This window comes from Hetaerina americana, unplaced genomic scaffold (genome assembly GCF_022747635.1).
Source record: "Hetaerina americana unplaced genomic scaffold, ioHetAmer1.1.p SCAF_5, whole genome shotgun sequence".
In the NCBI taxonomy this organism is placed as follows: Eukaryota; Metazoa; Arthropoda; class Insecta; order Odonata; family Calopterygidae; genus Hetaerina; species Hetaerina americana.
This window is the reverse complement of record NW_027287095.1, coordinates 79889224-79913423: the sequence shown is the minus strand read 5'-3', so window position 1 is coordinate 79913423 and position 24200 is coordinate 79889224. Positions and strand designations below refer to the sequence as shown.

The following is a 24200-nucleotide window of genomic DNA, read 5'->3' as shown; positions in this document are numbered from 1 at the left end:
ACTAATTATTACTAAGAAATAACCACACTAGCTGAATAAAATTAATTCTGCACATTAATTGATCTTTATTTACATAATTTTGTAAGTAACAGCTATTAATGTTGATTTGTTTTGCATCTGGAGGCCGTAGATTGAAGTAACACGCAGCATGAAGAAGATAAAGGCTCACAGTGTGACTAAGTTCCTTCATTTGAGAGGTTACAGTAAATGGTAAATCCGCAATAAAATTATGGCTGTTTATGAATATTATAGCCCGTTATATGACACAGTTGTGAGTTGGAAAAGGAATTTTCAAACTGGAAAGATGTCCCTCAAAGATGATCCTAGAAGTGGATGGCCATAGCTAACTGAGACGACAGTGCCTCAGTGAAGAAAGTGAAGGACTTATATGTCATCCGACTGAAAAGCAACCACCCAAATGACGATGAATTAGACCGATCTTAGCTACGGCAGTGTGTGGCAAATTGTTCACGAAGAACTGGACATGTCAAAGGTGTCAGAACGCTGGGTTCCACCACTACTGACTCCTTTTCAGAAGCAAACACGGCACGACATGCAATCGCGACCGCTGCGCGACCGGCAGTCAACGAATCCTTTCTCTTATTCCCAGAACTCAAAAACCATTTCGGATTCGTAGATTTGACAACACATATGACGTCATTCAAGAGGTGGAACTATAATTTCCACGAAATCTGCTGAGTTCTACAATGACTTCGAAAGGTCAAGAAACGATGGGAGAAATCCTTAACTCTGGATGGTGACTATGATGAGAAGTCTACATAGCCACAAGCCATACATGCATGGGTACATGATAACAAATAAAAATTAAATATCTATCTCGATTAATTTTTAGTAATGATTAAAAGTTAACGACACCCCCTCTTATATCATATACATTCTATCGGTGACGCTACAGGTATACGTGATAGGTATTATTTTATGATATTTCCCTTCATTACTGCCCGCGCTCTGAAGGAGGGCAATACATTTATTTTGACTCGTCTCTCCACTGTGAGGAACATTTACATTCATTGAAAGATATCCCGCCTTAACATCAAACGACTAATGCACATGAGATCCTGAAGTTGATGGCGAAGCTACGTTTGGTGGAGTAAAATATCCATCTCCCAGATGAAAAAAAACAAGGCAACTAACGCATGACAGCGGATGGAAGTCATCAGCAATTCCAGAACATTCCATCTCGTTTCCAAGGTACAAAACTCGTTGTGAAGGGTTCATAAGGTTTATTAACAAGGGTTTTAGAAAAAAATTATGATTAAGGTTTAATAATCGAATCAATATGAATGGCAAAAAACATCTACATTCCAATTATGAAGAAGATTGCAACTTATGGGCCATTTCAAAGAAGTTCCTGTTCCTCTTCGGAGGAAATGAAAACTATTCAACGGTTTGGCACTTTATTAATCGTATAATAATGGATCAAAGATCGTGGAAACCTGGGCGTTTAAGATAAGAGTGTGCGTCTGTAATTATTTTTATTCTTTCCAGTAAGAGGAGGAAAATGTTGAATATTAAAAACAAAGTCGTATCTATTCCCAAAAATCAAGGTGCCATTGGTGAGAGAAGTTGCAGAACAATACAATCCTACCCCTATTTTTTCCCCTATTAATTGTACAATAACTCCCTGCAAGTAGATGTTAAACAGTTTTGGGGAGAGACAACACTATATTACAACAATATATTACAAATATTTCTTTCTGCCATTTCATTCCTAACCTACACCGGTACATTATGATCCAACCAAAACTTTACGATGATTCTTAATTTTCTCCAATCCACTTCTTTCTTCGAAGTATACCGTGGCTAATCCCATTTCACTCAAATAGTCTGACACCTCCTCTTATTCTCATTATACAGCTACATAGGTTCTTTCCCAACTTTGTCCTCCTAGCTCCTCATTACATCTGCTGGTACATCATCTACTCCGCATTCATATATATGTACAGAGAGATGTTAAGGAGATAGATGTTACGATGCATCGTGCCAGAAGACGAAGATTGACAGAGTACTCCGGAGAATGTGGGTTTGTAAGAGAAATAATTGATGTGAAGTTAAACGGAAAGACCATCTATAAAGAGTAAAGGATAGTTGTGGACGTCATATAAAGGGAAATTGTAGGAAAGAGTATCAGTATGAAAGGGATTTGCACAAGAGAGGTAAGATTGGAGAAATTATGATGATGAAACAAATTAGAGAACAACATAGTATGCACACTCCGTACCCTCTGAGGGACTGACCTCTCAGTTCCGTCTTTCCCTAAAGGACGGTGGGGGCCACCGAAAATTCTGAATGTGTGTGAGTTTCATTTGTATGTGTGTCTCGGTGTTTTTGTTTGCTAGCGCTATATCGCTTCTCCTTTCAATATATATATATATATATATATATATATATATATATACACATATATATATATACACATGTACATATATATATATATATATATATATATATATACATATATATATACATGTATATATATATATATATATATATATATATATATATATATATATATATAGTATATATATATATATTAGGTAATCTACCGGTTAAGATAGGTTTTTGTATGGAAAAAATTACAAATTCAACAATTTGTGACCCCCAGCAAAACACAACATCCCACTCTACATCAGGTCCCTCTTCATCTCTGAGTACTCTCTTCCTCCCTTCATCCCGTCCAACATCCCTATCCTGCTCCTTCCCTTTCCTCGTTTGCCTAACATTCTCCCCTCAATTACAGTCTTCAACATCCCACTGCCGGTCAATACACCCTTCATCCACTTTTCCTGCCTCCATAGGATTTCTTCCAACAAACCCCTCTCTTCGCCCACCATACCAAGTACTTCCTCATTTGTTTTCTTCTCTGTCCATTTCACCTTCTCCATTCTTCTCCACACCCACATTTCAAAAGCCTCCAATCTACGTCTATCCTCCTGCTTCAATGACCACGTTTCCGCGCCGTACATAGCTACGCTCCATATCAAAGTTTTTACAAGTCTTTTCTTAACATCCTTACTCAACGTCCCCGTCATCAACTCCCTCCTCATTGTGAAAGCCTCTTTTCCCAGCGCAATTCTCCTCCTTACGTCCCTACTACTTTGACCGTGTTGGTCCAAAACACTACCGAGATAAGTAAACTGTTCTACCTGTTCTAGTTTTTGCCCTCCTATTCTAATTTTAAGCTTGACCTTTTTCTTTCTAGAAAATCGCACAACCTTTGTTTTATTAATATTGATTCTCATCCCATACCTGTCGCACTGAATTTGCAATTCACTCAGCAATGCTTGCAACCCCTTGCCTGACTGACAAACTAAAGCTTGGTCATCAGCAAACCTAACTGATTTTACGAATACCCCCCCCCCACTTTCATTCCTACCTCCAGTTCTTCCCATGCCTCCATAATCATTTCCTCTGCATGCAGGTTGAACAGCAATGGTGATAATGGGCAACCCTGCCTTACACCTCTTCCTAACACAGCCCATCCGGACTCCCCGTTTCCCACCCGCACCCTAGCAGTCTGAGACATGTACAGGTTGCGGATATATATATATATATATATATATATATATATATATATATATATATATATATATATATATATATATATATATATATACAGGGTTCGTCCGGAAAATAAGTGTACTGATTTTTTCCCGCCGCTCCAGGCGCGCCAAGCACCGCTCTGACGGGCTGCAATTGGAGGGGGATATGTTGGCAAGCGACGCTGAAAAAGGCAGTCGGCTCTGAGCTGTGGTGTAGTGAGGAGCTCTGTTAACGCGAACCTCCACGCTCGACCCACGTCACGGAACGCGATGCCGAAGTTTTTGGAGCAGCGTTATTCCATCAAATTTGTGGTAAAGCTTGGGAAATCGTCTACCGAAACTGTCGGTATGATTAACCAGGCTTACGGGGAGTCAGCCATGTCCAGAAACATGATCTTTCGGTGGCACAAGATGTTCGTGGAGGGCAGAGAAGAGGTCGACGACGAACCACGGCCTGGACGCCCATCAACGACACTCACCGACGAAAATGTGCGAAAAGTTCGCGATGTACTGAACTCTGATCGTCGTCTTAGTGTTCGGATGATAGCAGAGCAGTGTAATGTGCCAAAAGCAATAGTGCACGACATTATTAGGGAGCAGTTACAGATGCGAAAAATTTGTGCAAAGTTGGTGCCGAAAGTGCTCAGTGATGATCAAAGACTCAATCGTTTGGAAATCGCGACACAACTTGCGGATCACTGCAAAAATGGTCCACATTTTTTAGACTTCTCCCCGGACTTCTTTCTGTTCCCGAAGATAAAGAGGAGTTTGAAAGGAACGCGATACGGGACTTTGGACGCCGTCAAAGAGGCCGTGACGACGTGTCTTCGAGAGGTTCCCGATGATGCCTTCGCGGGAGCGTTCCAGGAATGTGAACGCTCCCTGTATATATATATATATATATATATATATATATATATATATATATATATATATATATATATATATATATATATATATACATATACATACACATATTTACACGTTTGGCCGAGATGTTACGTACAAGTGCGGAGTACAATCGAAGAGCCGCTATTATCGAAAGTGTTCGCGCTGGGCGTTATATTTCGATTCTTCGGGTACCCCAGATCAACTGTTTACGATACTGTGGCTAAGTATAACGCTTCGGAGAAGTCTGGGCAAGGTTTCGCTAACCCATCGAGGAAATCTTATTCGAGAAAACGCGTGATTTTCCGGATTTAAGCGCCGAACCCTGCATATATATCCAATAATTTAAAATTTTGCGAATCCTCCGGGTTTTCCTGTTTAATCCTACCTATGGGACATAACTCCAAAATCCATCACCTTTTATTATGGTAGGCATTTAGTTATCCACAGACTACCGTACCGAGTTAAAATAAACTCATGAAAACCGATTTAATTTCCCTTAATAATTTCTTTCGAACAGATTCCGTTTCTGGTAATTCGAAGCTAAATCAGCCGATTAAATGGTCGTAAACCCGCTCACATCAGAACAGGGATATTTGAGATAAAATTATAGGAACGGGAGAGAGAAAGTAATGGAAGATAATCGAGATGAAGGCGTAAGAAGAGATCGGGGATGGTGCTCTTTGTGGTGCTTGAAAAGCAATTCTTAGTTTCCGTTCGTAATGAGCATAGTGAGGTAGATTTGACCTGCGGTCAAGGTCTTTTCCTCCTATCTCCGAGCCACGTTCCCCCACCCACGAAAGAAGTATCAATCATCCCACTTCGTAGATCGGGGAATATAAAAGAAGAAGCATTCGTCCTGTGTTGCAGTTAAATCAGGAAAGACGAAAATCCTCACCTGCAGCAGCAACTCGTGGCAATGGGCTCGTCGAAGATGGTACTCTTGGGTGAGTAGCGAGGGGACACCTCATCGATTCCTCCCCTTACCCTTAGAGGGGAGTTTACCTTGTATTCAAGTCCGGTCCCGGGGAAATGACACGTGAACTCTCTTTTCTCTTCCGACCATAACTTAGGGTATACAGTAAGTAGGTATTCCTTTGCACTCATTTTTTTATCAATGGGAATTAATTTACCTATTATATACGAGCCATTTTATTTTAAATGAACTAACTACGATTTAATTTTATCTGTTTGAAGTTTAACTCTTCCCGCCGTTTTTAGCCTAAAATGCAACATGATTTCTTTGACATAAAAACAATGATTACCAACCTCCAAATAAGGTGTAGAAATAATAAAAAATTGAAATCTTAAGAGCACAAAAATGCTCCTTCATATTTAAATACCAAGGAAATGTCGAGTATAATGATTTTTCTAAAATTTCGCAAATTTAGGGTCTGGGAATCGCTGTGTTGACGCACATAGTCTTGTTGGATAGGATATTGGAGCTGAACCCGTGACCTTATATCATGTAAGAAAGGTCAGAAATCATTAATGAACTATTAAAAAGAATGATAATATCTAAAAGTTAGAAAAAATTACGTGGGAAAATGGAGCGTAAACAATGAGAAAAGCGGCTCACCAAATATTTTTAAGCCTGCCTAAACATGCATTACTAGATTTCGATCAATTCCCTTATATTCGCGCAAAATTCTATTAAAGCTATGCACACGATTGAATTAATCTCTAACCGATTCGTCTGATTTATTAGGAATAATTTATCCAACCGCGCTTAAATGTTGTGCTTCCTTTTCCAAAATTATCAAATAAAGTATTAAGTAATTCTTTTCATTAGAAATTGAAAATTCATATGAGCAATATTTCAAGGGCTAGACACAATTCTGTTTGGCTGGTATTAATTAAAATGAGATTAAGTGCATTAATGTGCATTACAATGCAAACATTTCAGAGTGTAAAAAAACGTTCGCCTTGATCCCGGTCACACTTGCCTAGGCCCAGCACTCTTACACTCTGAAATTGTTGCATTGGAACAAACTCGATTATCTTCCTTCCAATGGAAAGAGATTCTATCATTTAAACTAAAAGATGTTCTAAATATACCTAACGCTCGCAAATTCACGAATGTGGATAAAGTGCCTATAAAAAGAGCTTCTCTGACGACACAAAAACAGCCTCCTCTTAAAAAAAAGGAAACTTAATCGAGTTAATGTTGTCGAATCACAATGTCTGAGGAGACGCAGAGACACGTTTCGAAGGCGGCGCTCCATACGTTTCAGCCGTCGTGATCTGCATTCTCGCGTTGGGACACAGCGAGACGTCCGGAGTCAAACGGCGAAGGCCCCGGCGTTGCACAGATATCTGCCCGCTGACTTGCGACCCGGTCTGCGGCCGGCTGGCAAACGGGAGCACCAAGGAGTTCCGCAACGAGTGCGCCCTCAAGGTCTTCAAATGCAAAAGGCCCGCAGGTGAGTGAACGAATGATGGAATTCATTTGAACCAAAAGGGGTAAAGGACAAATAATCAAAATTTTCATTAGACGTTAGGGATAGCTCATCGATCTTTCTCTCAGGACGAATAGCAGTTTGAAATGAGGAACGAAATACCAATTCATCGACGCGATTTATTAATGGACCTTGAGGAAAGAATTGAATCTCTTTTGTCTCCTCAAATGAACCTTCGTTCTTCTCCATCCTCGAGTATTATTTGGGATTAAGTGCATAACGTCTACGCGAAAACGCTGAAAATAAATTCAAGTAGCAGTATTAAAATTAGAATGGTGATAAAAGGGAGCAATTCAGTTTCCATGATGGGATTTGCGTTTCAATAGCATGTAGGCAGAATGCATTTAATGCTGCACCAGCGTAGTACCAAGAGTAAGTTAAGCCTTTGATATTTATTTAATAATTGAATAAAACTATACCTAATGGTTCCGAATTTATTAAATTACACATCAAAATCGATTCCGTTGGACGGCATATGTTTATTGAGCACGATCAGCTTAACCCAACCTATGCGATAATAACTGGGTATAGATCTTCATAGAAAACCATAGAAGGCAGGGATTAAGGAATTGCCCCACTTACCCTGATGTGTGAATTTAAAAAAAAACAGCTGGGCCTAGCATCAGGAAAAATACCTCTGAGAGACTCTCACCTGTCAAATCTCTACTGAAGTTGATGACAAGTTGACATTAGCAATAAAATATTTTAAATATGTTTACATTCATATTCACTGTTTATTCATTATCAAATCAGATCACAATGACCTTGTTTGTTATTTGATAGCCCTACGTCAAGCAACTTACATATTCCACTACTCCAGGAATGTCTTATTTTAATGGAAAATATTTTGCCGGAACATGATAATCCAGATGGATTGAGAATATCATAAAATACTTACTAAAAAATCTGATTCTGCATATGTAATTGACCGTTATGGTTCGGAAACAAACTATTCGTTCGACTCTATGAGCTAAGCCAGTATCTCTTTCACTACAGCGAGTGAATTCTCAAATGACCATATGGTTGGCGTATCAAAAATCAGCGACATTTGTTTTTCGGAAGGAAGAGTTCGAAAATTTTTGTTTTAGTTAAAATATTTTTACTTTTAATGATTCCTTAAGGTCCCTCAAACACGGAGTTACGAGGGTCATCCGGAAAGTAGTACCCGTTCGTGCCGCATGAAGTGCTGACGACGCGAGTAGCCGCTGGACGAGGTCAGATAGCTTCAGTGGCTTGTCTGCCTTCTCTGAGCCAAGTTGCGTGACGCTAGCATTGCCTGTGTTGTTTCTGTGATTGTTTACAATGTTTAAAAAAATTGAGAACGCCGCCAGTTGTGAAGTGAGGGCAGTGATTAAATTCCTCAATGCAAGAAACGTTCGCCCATGTGATATTCATCGCCAATTAAAGGAGGTGTATGGAGACAATGTAATGGACGAGTCGTCTGTTCGGCGGTGGTGTCGCAACTTCAACATGGGGAGGGGGAACACACACGACGATGAGCGTTCGGGGAGACCGTCTGTCATTACAGACCAACTGGTGAGCTCAGTTGACGAATTCGTGAGGAACGATCGGCGCGTCACAATTGATGACATCTGTGAGCATTTTCCCAATGTTTCTCGAACAATTGTTCATGAAATTGTTAAACACCATCTGCATTATGCAAAAATTTGTGCAAGATGGGTCCCTCGCGTATCTCAATGAGCTGGCGGCGAAGGACTATGCAGCAGGAATACAGAAACTTGTCACACGTTATGACAAATGCCTTAATTTGCTTGGAGATTATGTTGAGAAGTAGTTTAAAGTATCCTCTTTCAAATAAAATTTTTTATGTTTGTTAATATTTACTTTTGTGTCTTTATTTCACGAACGGGTACTACTTTCCGGATGACCCTCGTAGACCGTCCTCTTGATGTTGTGAAATTCTTTATGAGGTAGCTTCTTGGCTGCGTTCACCAGTCGGCTAAATGAAAAATATATTCGTTACCTTGCATTGTATTCGTTATTCACCTAAGGATATTATTAAAAATGAAATATGAACTCTCTACTTTCATTAGTGTGAATTTATACCAGCATATAGTACAATAAACAAACACAGACTGGACGATTTTCTCGAAAAGACGCTCCAGTTTGTAGAACCATTTACGTACAGAGGTTTTTTCGTGCGTTAATTATATAATAAAGGAATATATGAAATATGAAAATGCCAGGAAATTGATTTGATTGTAAAAAAATTTATCGTGCCGCGCAATAAAATGGCAGTCATTATTTTAACGTAAACATACATTCGGGATAATTTTGCGGTTTGGAATAAAATAAGAAATGTTATAAAAATTACTAATGGGCCAAGGAAAGGTCTTTATCGGCCATTTGTTTGTCAATGACTTACAAGAATGTGCAATTATTAGCTGTCAAGCTCATAATGGCTTTATGGCACGTTACTTACTCGTATAATGACATGCTCTATCCACAGGTATCGTCTCGTCCGTGAAGGGAAAGTGCTCGTGACTGACCCCGCCATCTGAAGATTCAACGAAATTGATCCAGTTGCTGACAAGTTCCCATCTAAGAACGTGCGCGACAGCAATCTTTCGAAATTCTTAGGGTGTATCCTGATGTCTATTAATATGGAGCAATAAAAATTTCCATTTTCTTCAAAGTGAATATTTAATTTGATGCTGCTTTGTCGAGACTACGCCGAAAATTTTCCTCCAGAGAAGATATTGAGAGCCAGTGATTGAAAGGGATGTAACGAAAAGATATCCCCAATCATTGGAATAGATATACGTGCGTCATAGTAATGTTTTCAACTGGGTCTACTCAGCCTATTTATATATGTATTATTATTATTATTATTACATAGTACCTATGTAAGTTAACAAGAAATTTCTATAATTTTACATGGCATTTCCCCACCCTTAGCAGTAATGGAAACAAACAGATTGCATGGACTTAATGCAATATTGTAGAACCAATGAAGTAGCCAGGGCGAATGATAGCGTTGGGAAGGAAATCCATACTGAAGCTAATCAAACGAGGAAACACGTGGATCCTGTGACCAGCAGTTTTCCGTACCTTTTTCAAATTCCTTACGGACTCCTATGATTAATTTACTACTCTAGGGAGATTAAAAAAATGGTACCATAGAATAAGAGCAGCTAAATAAAGAAAATTATAGTTTAAATAAAACTCCATTAGCCTACAAAAGTCGTTTTGCCACATTAATTTTCAAATTTTATACCTGTTATTTATTAGACTTTATTTTAAAATTTCTAAATCCTCAGTGTTTTCAAAGTATAAAACCTAATTATATAGAATAGTATTAGGTAGTATCTTTTGGATCAAATATAATATTTTTGGCCACATTCCTCCTCGTATCAACCCGACGCTATGAATTGAAAGTTAAATCGTCTTTTTGAGTTAAATGAAATCATTCATGCATTTGTATGCACTGCGAAGAGTGACGGGGTGTTCCTCGGAAGGATGCATAAATTGACTTGTTAGGGAGGGAGGAGTAGGAGTGAGGATGAGGTGGTAAATAAGAAGAGGGGAGGGTGTGTGATTGGTGTTGTTGATTTAGGAAAGGAATATAAAGAAGATGAGGTAGAATGCGGGCCTGAAGAGGAGGACGTTAGAGCTTGTGGAATGGGAAGTAAATTTCATTGCGACGGTATCCAGTTCCTTCATTTTCTCACCGAAATCTTTTGTGCTCTGCGTAAAACGACAACTAAAGATACCACTTAACGTTAACGACATTGACTCCGTAGTCACTGATAAGTTCATTTGCCGACGATGCAGTGGTTTACCGTGATACCCGTGATCATGAGGACACGGAAGCTTTGTCAGATGACCTTAATGCTATACAACGCTGGTTCAACAATTGGCAGTTAAAATTAAACAGAATAAAGTGCGCAGTATTAAATTTTTAGAAAAAGAGCAATTCCCGCCCAAACGCCTACTGTGTCAGGAACGCCGAAATGGAATGTGCAGACTCGATTAAATACGTGGGCGTTACCCTCAGTCACGATCTCTCCTGGGTGAAACACACACGAGAAATATGTGGACAAGCTAACAAAAATTAGGATTTATTAAAAGAGTACTAGGTAAATGTGATGAAAAGGTCAAAGAGAAAGGCTACCTTTCGCTAGTTAGGCCTCAGTTAGAATATGCTGCTCATATATGGGATCCTTACGGAGTTTGATTAATTGCCGAATTGGATCGCGTGAGGCGCAGAGGAGCTAGATTCGGGAAGCGTGGTAATGACAAACTGAGTAGCGTATTAAAATTATTAGAGATATATTTTGGGAGCCACTTACGGAGTGAAGGTTAAATTACAGATTAAATCTAATGTATACATTGGAAGAACGTCCCTTAAGCAGTGATACTGAAAATGTATTATTACCCCCACCTTATTACTGCAGGAGAGATTATGCTAATAAAATTAGAGGGATCAAGTGTAGAACAGATAGATTAAATATGTCATTTTTTCCACGAACAATAAGGGATCAGAATAACATTGTCCGACCTTGGTAAGGTCATATTTGGGGCCAAATTAGTCTGGTAGTCTGCCACACACCCTAGCGGGGTGTTGTAGGCGGTGATTACATACCAAACTACTTTAATAGATATTCTGTTGAATATCCGAGTTTTATCGTGTTGTCCTATTATGTAACACCCAAGATATCCCTATGACATCAATAAGTACTAAGGGTATATAAGTTCGTATATTAATTATTCAATAATTACCTTAGCCTGCTCAATGGCTCTCATGAAAACCAATCTCATGTCTCTTTTTTACTCCCTCCAAACGCCTGGCTAAGCTATAATAACCAATATAATGATCGTTATTCTCTTCAAGTCACAAGCCGGAAATTGGCGAACATGATATAGCAAAGGGAGGAGGAAAGAAATGAACGAATAGCGACATGAAGGAAAAAGAACCGAACGGGTTTTTTGCGGTGTGTTTGAAAAACAAATAAAAAAATTTCTTAGTTTCCACATGTAACAAGTGTATCGGGGAAAACCCAGCATGCGGTAAAGGCCTGTAATCCTCTCTCTTGGGTCACGTTTCCCGCCTGCAAAAGACACCCCCATCTGCCTGTATCACGACGTCCATTCGGTTTCACTGCAACCGAAAAAAGTATCAATCACCCCACTTCGGAGATCGAGGCATATAAAAGAAGGAGCTTTCGTCCTGCGTCGCAGTTGAATCAGGCTAAACGAACGTTCACGTCCGCAGCAACTCGTGACAATGGGTTCATCTAGGATGGCACTCTTGGGTGAGTAGCGAGGGGACACCTCATCGATTACTCCCTTTACCCTTAGAAGAGAGTTTTCTATGCATTTTTAGTACATTTCTGAGTAAGTGACCCTTGAGCAATCTTGTCTTTTCCGATCGTAAGTTACGGATTACACTGAGTAGGAATTCTTGTACTAATACATATACCAATTCTCATAGTTACCAGAAAAAGTGGCATTTTAGATTTATTTACAGCAATTTAATGATAGGGATAATATGGAAAAAAAAACTCTAACCTTGAATGAACTTGAATAATTTTTATTTCTTTATTTCATATGAAAAAAATTAACAATATATATTAGGGCGTAGAAATTGTAGAAAAATTGAAAATTGGTGGTCAAAAAATTGATACCACAAATATGTATAAATAACGAATGAAATAGCGGGGATTACAGTATTAATGAAATTTCTCAAGTTTATGGTTGGAAATTTTCTTTGACGTTGTAGGAAATATAAAGAATAAGTAATCGTTTCTGGTGTAACTTTGTGGAATTGTTCCATGATGAATAATGGCAAGATAAAACTTTGCAAATCCGCATATATAGAATAAACTTTAATGCAACCCGGGTTTCACTGCGGTGCAGCATCATCAGGCAAAGAGGTAACATCGATACCGGTATATATTCACATATATTGGCTGTGGTGGTGGGTAGGTGATTGGGAGAGGAATGTGTTGGGTTTGGTCAGGTTTAACTTATCTGCGTAATGACGCTGCACCGCAGTGAAACCTGGGTGGCATTAAAGTTTATTTTATGTACAATGATTTGAAATTTTTATTTATTTTCACATTATTCATTAGGAATAATGTCGACTGCACTCGAAAAATAACGTGCTTTGTGCAATATGTAAACAATAACTTTAAGGTTCTCTTCGATAGATATCCAATAAAGAAGGGGTCAGGGTATTAATAAAGAACCTTTATTTTAATAGACAACTTCCTCGCATTCCGAGTTGGAAAAATAAAATTGATCTTCCTTCTCTTTGTGAGAGCATCTTTACTAACGCAATTCACTTTGTGATGCCTCTGATTTTTTTCATCGTTTTTCTAAATATTAGCCTACCGTGACAGTCTCTATCGCTCGTAATTCAGACAGCTTCAGAAATAAAATTCATGGTGCCCCTCACCGGCATAGAATTCTACGTAATCTTTACATTTTCCCAAAGATTTAATATCCGTTTAAAAACTTATCTCTACGTCTATATCGCCATTGTCAGCTTTATAGAGATATGTTTTGGGTGTGGCAGGTCAATCATCGGATTAATACTATGCACATTGGTGCTCACTGCAATCGCATCCCTTTCCCTCATGAGCTGGAGCAATTAAAGCATTCGCTTCACGACCGGTAGATTTTTTCAGGCCCTTTACGAATGACCAGAAAGCTTTTGTAACAGCTATATAAAAATAAGACGTTTGTTCTTGAACATTTGAGGTGCATGTAATGTGAAAAAGGGCTCACTAAATATTTTAGTAATATCTTTTTTAGCTTACCTTGATTTGTATTATAGTGTTTCGAGGAGTTCACCCACATGCGCGCCTCATTCCTTTCAAGCTGTCCATTGGTATGGTTGGTCCAAGGCTAATTAGGCACTTTAAAATATGAATCGGTCTTCAATGGTAATTATCAAAATAAATCGAGGACTGTCATACTAAATGCATTATTCTCAATTATATTTACTGGACCTTCATCAGTTGCAGTTGTACGAGTATGCTGGATCATTGTGAAAGTACTCGTAGCTTGATTAATTTTTTTTTCTTCAACCGTGCGCAAAGTTTTGCGTTTCCTTTTTCTGGACTATTACCTAAAATCCTTGTCATTAGTGATGTAAAATTCAAAAGAGCAATAATTTCATGGACTGAACACAATTCTTTGTAGCGGAGTTCGCATTGTCGAATCAATGTTTGAGGAGACGGAGTAACAGGTCCTGCGCTTTCTTTGCCACAGCCGCCGTGGTCTGCGTGCTCGCAGTGGGACTCCGCAAGGCGTCCGCTGCCGCCGTCCCTTGCCCCAACGCCTGCACCCTGGAGTACGCCCCTGTTTGCGGGCAGAGGGCTAACGGGAGCACCAGAGAGTTCGCCAACGCGTGCGCCCTCAGGGTCTACAGATGCAACAACCCCGGAGGTATGATAAGGAATTATGGAAAACATTTGAGCCAAGAGGGGTAGAGGGGAGTGGATGGTAATTTACATTATGGCGTCAGGGGCGATCGCATCGAATACAGCAGTCACTGAGAAAGAATAGCGGTTTGCAAAGAGCAACCTGAAATTGATCTGATCTATACTTAAAAAATGTTGTGGTAATCAAGGAATAACGAAATTAATAACAAACATTCTTTCGGAGATATTTTTCTATTATCAGTATTATTTTCCTTAATTATTCTAACGAATGAAATGGCCCTGGAATGATCCTTAAGAAATATATATTTACAAAATACCTAACAATATATTTTCATTCACTCTATGTGCCCTGTGAAATAACTGTATATTACTCATTATACCATGATCTATCCACAGTTATCGTGTCATCCAGGAGGGGAAGGTGCTCGTGATTGGCCCGCCACCTGTTAAATTCAAATAACACTGCTGACAAGTCCTCATTTGAAAAAGAAGTACCTATGCAACAACATACTCTCCCAATTCTCTGCATGTATCCTGATGTTTATTAATCGGAGGTAATAAAAATACTCATCCTATTCAAAGTTCATGTGTGATTTAATGGTAAGTCGCGAAAGAGACGGGACGGATATAATGGAGAAATTGGTGAAAGTCAATGTTTTGAAAGGAATGTAAGAAGACGATATTCAATAATAACGGAATAGTCATATGCCTGCCATGGCTGTGTTTTGATCTGCACTTTTTCAGTATGTTAAAATGTGTAAGCTAATGAGAAATTGCTATGATTTTAAGAAGAGTTACTGTGGCCATAGCAGTAAGAAAGTGCACGCATCCCACAAATATTATGCAATGAAGTAGGATCAATCTCGAAGTAAGGGTGATAGAGTTGGGAAGATAATTCAAACAATTGTTATACAACTCACAAAGGACGTGGATCCTCTAATCAACAGTTTTCTGTACCTTTTTAATATTCCTTACTGAGGCCTAAAATTGATTCTCTGAGTTAGTGGAAAATTTTAACTTGAGATTCCCTAAAATTCGAACAGCTTATTGGAAAAGAATCGTGGTTTAAAATTAAAATTCCTTAAATTTCGAAAATTCTTCCGTAATAATCCAGGAGGAATAATCCAGTCTTCCAGAAGGAAACAAAAAGAATGAATACAATGAATAACAATTGGTAAGTAAATAATATTTTGGTAGGAACAATTAGCGTTATCATAGTTCTTGCTTTATATTAAAATTCATTTTTCTCCCTAGTAGTAGTTTTATGGGAGGCGATCGACAGCTAAGGTAATTTGCGCCATAGGGGATGGATGGGAAAAGAGGAAGGGTGGAGAGAAGAGGGGCGTCGACGTTAGCCTACTCTAAACGAAAGGCGCCAAGGGGTCCGCGGTTTGACGTCCCATCCGACGGACGGCGTACTCACTCAAAGTGCTCTCCAAAAAGCACCTCGCGTAGGGATCGGGATACCACTGAAAAATATCCGCCGCCTTCAGGATTCGAACCCGGACTGGAAGCCAGGACGTTATCCACCGCACCATCCCGATCCTTACATTTCTCCCATTACACCGCTGGAGAATAAGGAGTTTGTGCGCATGAGAGTGTTTACATTACTCTATTTATTAATAAAATTCAATTAAATAATTATAAATTATCAATTTTATCTGTGTATCAAACGTAACTATACAGAACTGTATTAGGAAGTATTATTTGTAGTCAATCGACGAGTTTGTGACACATTCTGAGAGGAAAAAGTTCTAAATAATATCATATAAAGGAACATAAGATGAAAATATCCCACGAGGCAGATCTGAGGACAATTAGATAGGCCAAATACAGAGGGATGTAGGACAGAAGTGCTACAAGGGCATTAGAGAATTATTATGGGTTAGACAAGAATGGATGGCTGCAGTAAACCTACCTTCGGATGAAATGCCTGATGATGACATAAGCCATAGTACTACCTACGTCGGTAGGTACTAGTAATTGCTTTTAATCAGGATATTTTTTACTCGGAAATAAGTTGCACAATGATATTAGCACTACGAAAAGGCATTACCACATTAGTTACTAGTAAAGGCATTACAACATTGCGGAATGAAAGCTATAATGTCAATTCGTATCACATTAAATCATTTATACATTTTGGAGAGTGAGGGAATGTTCGTGGGAAAGATGCATAAAGCGTATGAAGTGATATATGAATGAGGTGGATATTGGAGAAAGTGTCGGATGGCAAGCGAGAAGAGGAGAGGGGGCGAGTATGGCGAGTAATTGAATTTGGCAAAAATATGGGAGAGAGAGGTTGGCTAAGTGCAAGAATGAGGACGAAGATATTAGGAGTTGTGGGTTGGGAGCATAATATCTTTATTAGGGATTTCAGCTCTTAAATTTTCCACTCTAAAGTATTTTTATTCTTTGCAAAAAGGCAAATTTGAAGATAAAATCCAAACTCTAGACTAGGCCAAGACATCGCATAATGCCCTAATAAGAAATAAAAAGGTCAGCGTGTATCGGTGACATGCGTAGCGCCGGAGTTTGAAGGTTGGAAGCAGGGAGGGTGGCCACTGCTCTATCGTGCCTACCGCTTTCTCGGTGACAGAGTTAAATATAAATTCATGTTTTTCGTAATTTCTGTTACTCCATGATATTAGGGTAAACCGTCGATCCCCATACTATCCAAAGTCTAATAAACACCAATGTCGAAGACCAGCGATCGGAGATTCCAGCATTAATACCGTCGATGACTTAGACAGCATACGTTTTTGCAGTTCATTCTAGCCTTCACCTATTGAACTTGCATTTCATGTTTCCTGGCGGATTATTTGCCCACCCAGTTACATAACCCTTTGTGTATCTGAGTAGCCATTGGTTAATAAACATGCCTCTCGTAAACCGTCGTTCATTGCGACGGAGAAAATTACAACCAAATGTGCTACCAGCATACGTACGTACTTCCTTATGGTTGATGGAGTAACACGGCAATAAATGCCATGCATAATACTACTATTAAATATTACTCGGGGATGCGTTAAGATGTAGTAAGGAATATAATCCAATTTCGAGAAAATATATGACAATGTCGAGGAGATATATCTCGGATGTGAATGCCTAACAGTAACAGTGAAAAGTTCCCAAAACACAAGTGTCATTAATCTCAAGGAAGAAGATCCTAAGGCCAATAAAAATAATTAGGAAGAACTCCTATACCGGTATTTCGGTCACCAGGTGACCATCAACAGGGAGAAAATCAAATGGGGCACTTGAACTAAGAAGAGGATTGTGCACCAGGCACTGTCCAAAGTCAAGTGAACTTGACTTTGAACAGCCACTTGACTTTGGACAGTGCCTTTTATTGCCGTGTTACTCCATCAACCATAAGGAAGTACGTACGTATGCTGGTAGCACATTTGGTTGTAATTTTCTCCGTCGCAATGAACGACGGTTTACGAGAGGCATGTTTATTAACCAATGGCTACTCAGATACACAAAGGGTTATGTAACTGGGTGGGCAAATAATCCGCCAGGAAACATGAAATGCAAGTTCAATAGGTGAAGGCTAGAATGAACTGCAAAAACGTATGCTGTCTAAGTCATCGACGGTATTAATGCTGGAATCTCCGATCGCTGGTCTTCGACATTGGTGTTTATTAGACTTTGGATAGTATGGGGATCGACGGTTTACCCTAATATCATGGAGTAACAGAAATTACGAAAAACATGAATTTATATTTAACTCTGTCACCGAGAAAGCGGTAGGCACGATAGAGCAGTGGCCACCCTCCCTGCTTCCAACCTTCACCACTTGACTTTGGACAGTGCCTGGTGCACAATCCTCTTCTTAGTTCAAGTGCCCCATTTGATTTTCTCCCTGTTGATGGTCACCTGGTGACCGAAATACCGGTATAGGAGTTCTTCCTAATTATTTTTATTGGCCTTAGGATCTTCTTCCTTGAGATTATTACTTTAACAGCCAACAGCTCCACATCTTCCACAAGTGTCATTGCCTGGATTGCCTGAAATAACCTTGACAATGATTTCTTTAAGCAGCGTCAAAGTGGGAGTATGGGGAAATGGGAAAGATAATTGAAATACATCTTCGAATACATAAAGCTTACCTGTTGGGTATTGCTTTATACAAACGATAATCTTCTGCTATATTTCCCTGCTCCAGTAATAAATTTTTACTTTTGACACCACTTTGACACATTGTGCGTAGGATGAACGGACTTCGCCTACAACAATAAAATTTTGACGAATCAAAAGCATGGATTAATGAAGTGGAAATATTATTGTATAAATTAGTGTTTTATTCATTGATTATTTATTTTCATGCTTACTCTCAATATAAGTATCATTTTTGATCTGAAGTGTTCAGAATCCCTTTACTCGCTCAAAATATACGCCCCTGATGAAAGGGTATCGCATTTGAATCCGAAAAAACATTCATTCATACACAGTACCCTAAATAATAAATGGGTAGTAACGACGAAGAGGTGCCGCTTGAAATGTGCCACGAATAAAATGAATATTTTTCTGTAGAAAACACCTTTTAAACTCCTCTAACGATGAAGAAGACGCTTCCAAAGCATGAATCACATCGAGGGTTAAGGAAAAACGCCACATGACGTCAAAGCCTCAAAACTGACGTCAAATCTCTTAAGAGCTCATCTCTATGGGAGGAACTAATAAAACTTCTCTCTCGAGAGCGAAATAAATGGTTTCCGTAGAGATTAAAAGCCTCAAGGACTCTGAGTGGACACTGAGCAAGCTATCAAAAGGCAAATAATCCTTAGTGTACATATACAGGTATATTGGTTTTTAAGGCCGAAGTTCACGGAAATGAGCGAATGGATTTGGCTTGTTTAGTTCGATTGGAAATTCATCAACACTAAAATTACGTAATAAAATTATGTCGAAAGATTTTCTCCAATTGCATTGGTTTTTATAAGTCACCGTGCCAAATAAAATTTATATTTGTCAACGGATGTTAAGTGTGACTTCTTGAGTAGAAAATATATATGTAGCCTGGTATTGACCACCTGAGTATTCAGGAATTGGGCCAGGAGCTAGAAATGTTGGAATTACGGAAACGTATTTCTGACATAACGGAATCGGTGCGCACGTGAAACCAGACAGTTAGCAGCGCATTATAATGGTATTTGAAAGAATTGGGGAAGGAACTTGTCCCTAAAGGGGCTTGAAGATTTAAAGCTGGCGATCATATTAGTCGGAGTGATGTCGCGCAGCATTTTGTACCCATGTACGTAATGTGGTGCTGTGAAATAAGCAATGAATACCCTACGAAGAGCATAAAATATTTCAGAATGTTAAAGGCAATAATGAGAAATTGCGCGATAGGCTGTTAAGCTTGACGTGAAAAAAAATTAAAAACCGCGCATAGACGAAGATCATTCGTGTAGAGACATTATTACTCCACTTGAATTACATCATATGTTCAGCGTGGTAAATTATTATTAAAAGGTAATCAGCCGAGTAAGATTAGTGTAGAAAGATTAAGACAGAGACTGATACCATACATTACTTTGTCTCTCCTAATGCAGCAAATCCTGACACTTTACACCAATAGACTCTTCAATTCCGCAGAGTACATTCCATCCAACATGGCTTCTCTTTTTCTGCCTCCCTTGATTCTAACGTTTTTCCCTTCTTCATAGTCTTCAACATACCACCACCGATCAAAATTCTGCGTAGTAATTGACTCATATATAATCTATTTAATTTTACTTTATGTACAATATTCGGGTTAAAAGTAGTCTGGTGTGCATAAACCCCCTAACACACAACCTAGAGGTGGCTTGCAGGGTGCTAAAACAAATGTATAACATTATCCATCCGTCTTTAAAATCATCGCTATTTCAAATCTATTGCGTTCGTGCATAATACAAGTATATTGGAAACATATAAAAGAAAACTTTCATGTGCCCTTAAACGTACTTTGTTGCAGGAAATGTTCGTCATGCAGTTTCAATTTAAGTAGTAATGTATGAAAGACGCTATTAGACAAAATGCATGTAGTTTTTCTCGATCCCGGAAGGCTGGCAACATAGAATATTTATTTATTTATCGACTTAATTGGGCGAGGTTGAGACCTTTAGTCCCTTCTTCCACCCAACCCTTACAATACAGATATTATATTGAAGACAATCACATACAACCAAGCCCTAGATGGAGGAAAATCCACCTAGGCGGGAAACGAACCCGCGACCTCTGAGTTGGTAGGCGAGGACATTACCCCGCCGCCACCGGGGCCGGCAATAGAACAGGTAGAAACATTGACAAAGTTTAATGTTTTTGTGCAAGTATCTTAGTTTCAATTTAGACCCATCGGGCAAAAATACAATTGAAAGAAATACAATTGTAAGAGATACTTGCTGTTTAGCATCCCCAAATACGATGCATCCCCGATGGGGCTAAATATACTTTAACATCATCGCTGAAGAGATTCGCATCAATTTATGCAAGGAACTTTTTCTCTGTGTTGACCATGCGTGATTCCCAACCTAGTTACTCGAACAATTTACGAGTACTCGTAGATACGCTAACATATTTATCATAAAATCATTTTAAAAATCCACCTCGCTTCACACGATCTATTACGGTAGTACCGAATTTTTGAGGATCTTATTTACCTGCAGCATACATGGTGTATGTGAAAAGTATCGAGAAATTTTTCGTAAAAATTGATTTTCAGACATTACTACAATGGCTGAAATTCTTCAAAGTACGTCTCTGTCTCAATTTCGACCAAATAAAGACCTCTATCTATCTCTTGAGCGTCGGCACACTTTTGCTAGCGGCTTTTCCACGACTCGAAGTCCCCCTGGTAGGCGGATTCCGAAAGGTCCTTAATGGTACGCGTGCAAGCTTCTTTTACGGCACTCAGGGTCCTATGCTGGTGTCTTTAGAGGGAAAATTACACTTTTGTAAATAGGAAATAGTCTGCTGGTGCCAATTCTGGACTGTATGGGGAATGGGGAATCGTCGGGATGTCATTGCAGAAAATCATCGCAAGCATACGTTCGATTTTGCTCTTGGTCGTCCGTCAAGACCTTCGGGACGAGTTTAGCGCAGATCTTTCGCATTGCCGAAATTTCAATGATAATGGTCATCATGGGATAAATAGTGCACTGTTATATTATCAATGAAAATACGATCTGCGATCATGCACGCACTTAACCGACGGTCTGAATTCAGCACTTGACGCACACGTCAGGAAAAAAATTGTTACCGATAATTTTTATATACATCTTGTATTCTAAATGAGGCATAACTTGCGAAATATAGCGTTAAAATTATTACATGAAGCGCTCTATTGCAATACACGGGGTTTCAATTACGGCTATCGAAGTGAAAATTGATTTGGCGCTTGAGCCAGAGGAGGCATTTGTAAAGAACCAGAGAAAAAGCTTTGAAAGACGGAATTTAGAAAGTTAGCCTTCTCTGAACTGCTGGTAAATTTTCTGCCATTATCATTTTTCAGTAAATTAATTGTTGTTTTTTCCCTGAGTCTCCCTAACATAGGACCAAAATAATTCAGGTTGTCTTTTAAATTTTCAGATATTTTCTTTATTTTGAATTCCCATAACGCTTTTGGAAATGCTCTACTGGAATTGGCCACTCCGGTCTTCGCTAGAGATATCAATGCGTGTATTTTTCATCTAGGCGTGACGCATAAAAGTCCAGGAAATCGTTGCATCTTGATGATAAAGAGACAATTTGATGCATTGAGTGCGACGTAAAAGAATATAATATACTGGGGTAATTAATAATAAGGAAAATATCGAAGACCAATCAGTAACCGCCATTTGAAAGTAAAAAAACGAAGACAGGCGTACAGCGCGCAATTCCATTCCCACTGCCTAGAGGTATGAAGTGTTAAATAGAATAAATATAATCACATTATATTGCCAAGGGATAAAAAGTAAAAGAACGGATAGGGAAAACATCTCTGAAAGCACAAAGGTAGACAGAGTATATAGGAATGGAAAGTTGAGTCGTAGAATATACGTATTGCAAACAGCGACGTTTTCCGAAAGGTTTCGCTTCCAAAGAAAAAGCAGAACTATTAGACTTGGTGGAGTATAGTATTCATCGCAGTTGACCCACAACTTAGTAACTTTCGTTATGAATGTGACGACAACGATATAGAAAGTGTTTCTTGTATCTTTAAGGATTATAATCACAGAAGCTTATTATTATGTTTATTCTACAGACCCTCTGACTCCAAAATAATTGTTCTGTCCAATTTCAATTACCAAATATCCACACTCTTCATCAAGCGCAGTAACAGTATAATTATAATTGCTGACGACTTAAATCTTCCGAAAGTTAATTGGAACGACTATTGCGTATAAAAACGTGCAAAACATCGCAGATCATATAAAAAACCTATGCTTATATGTTGGCCAAATTCATTTTAGAACTAGTGGTTAAATCGCCGCATATCCAACATATTTGCGACTGATACGTCAGCTATTATCATAAACGTGAACATAGCTGGCACTAAGGGCTAACGTGGCATAATTTAACATTTCATTACATTTTTATTTACTAGCATAATAAGGGTTAACGTGGCTTCAGAGACCTCAAAGCTATATTTGAAGAAATGAAAACTAAGTTCACGAAAATAGTTGCGGAAATGTGTAAGGTACATTTATTCAGTAAAATGATTGTTCGTTGGCTTTTTGAGAGATTATGACACATACTACAATCAATCAGGTTGGAAATTCACAGTGCTGATAAAGAAAAACTTGTAAAATATTTTCAAATACTACACGTGACTGTATTGGGAAGTTCATTCAATAAAGAGACAAACGCAATAAAAAGAAACCAAGAAGGCAAAACAGAGTGGCGTTAGGGAGAAAAAGGAGAATAAAAAAAATTTCAATTGGTTGAAATAGTAATGACAAAAATCAAGACAAGAGTCAAAAGCAAGAACAAACAAAAAAACCCTATGAGAGAAAATCATGGTATGTTGAGCAAAAAACGAAAACGATTATGCGCAAAGCCTGAGGTACCTTCAAAATCAACATGTTAAGCGAATATTTAGAGCAAAGCTTAAATCATTTTGGTTTTACGTGAGGAGAAATTCTCTTGCAAGATAACTGAATCATGTCAGATGCAGTGGTTCAGGTCTCTTGTAAGAAAGTTTCTAATATTTTTCTGAAAAATTCTTTCTAATTATTTCTGAAAATGCCACCATCTTCCTTCCATACTGTTTTATTTCCCCCTCTCCATCGTTGAGAACCTTGCATCGCGAATCTTTCTCAGGTGTGTTTTTATTCAAATGTTTTCTTGTTTCATCTCATTCAGGGTTCATCCTCTATATCTTTTTAATTGCAGATGGATTTCCATGACAACAAGTTTATTGTCAATGTTTATGTCTGCTCCGATGTAGCTCTTGCACTGTTTCCCTTGGTACTTTCACCGCTCACCGATCAGGGAGTATGCGGTTTCATATTTGGATCTGCCCTCAGTCATCTTTCAAGAGTGGTTTCAGCGTCTAATTTGTCCGAAGAGTGTGTTTTCCACAACCAAATTATTCTAGTCTCTCTCCTTTGGCATTTCATTTCCCCCGCTCGAATAACTGCTTTCATCTTTACCTTCTCTAGCCACTGCGTCGTAGTCAACCACTATGGTTAGTCTCTTTTTCCACCTAATTTCCTGAGGAGTTCTTCCGGTTTTTCATACACTTAAATGATCTTTACAACGTGGGTGGACGTCGGCATATATGTACACATGCACTACCAGTGAATAGACATGGGGTCTCCTTCAAACTTGATCATCGGGATACTTTCGCTAAACAGACAACGTACTTTTACTCCTCTTCTTCATTAAGTCATTAGAGAGAAGAAACA

General features: G+C 38.7%; 1 protein-coding gene and 1 long non-coding RNA gene across 2 annotated transcripts; both read left to right on the top strand.

Annotated features, from left to right (window-relative positions):
* Positions 1-5314: 5314 nt before the first annotated feature.
* LOC139694289 (uncharacterized) lies at positions 5315-9560 on the top strand. Its single transcript, XR_011702111.1, has 3 exons — positions 5315-5398; positions 6686-6874; positions 9381-9560. It is a non-coding gene; the product is annotated as an uncharacterized lncRNA (long non-coding RNA).
* A 2536-nt stretch (positions 9561-12096) lies between these two features.
* Positions 12097-14903, top strand: LOC139694017 (vasotab-like). The gene is made up of 3 exons (XM_071592406.1): positions 12097-12186; positions 14150-14326; positions 14719-14903. Exons 1-3 carry the CDS (start codon positions 12159-12161, stop codon positions 14751-14753), a joined length of 240 nt encoding a protein of 79 aa, XP_071448507.1. The 5' UTR covers positions 12097-12158; the 3' UTR covers positions 14754-14903.
* Positions 14904-24200: the final 9297 nt, after the last annotated feature.

What these genes read in the sequence shown, in the direction of transcription:
- LOC139694017 (XM_071592406.1), top strand. Translation starts at nt 12,159, where the DNA reads ATGGGTTCATCTAGGATGGCACTCTTGG. An exon ending in ATCTAGGATGGCACTCTTGG is followed by an intron (nt 12,187 to 14,149) that starts GTGAGTAGCGAG and finishes TCTTTGCCACAG; the next exon opens with CCGCCGTGGTCTGCGTGCTC. An exon ending in CAGATGCAACAACCCCGGAG is followed by an intron (nt 14,327 to 14,718) that starts GTATGATAAGGA and finishes ATCTATCCACAG; the next exon opens with TTATCGTGTCATCCAGGAGG.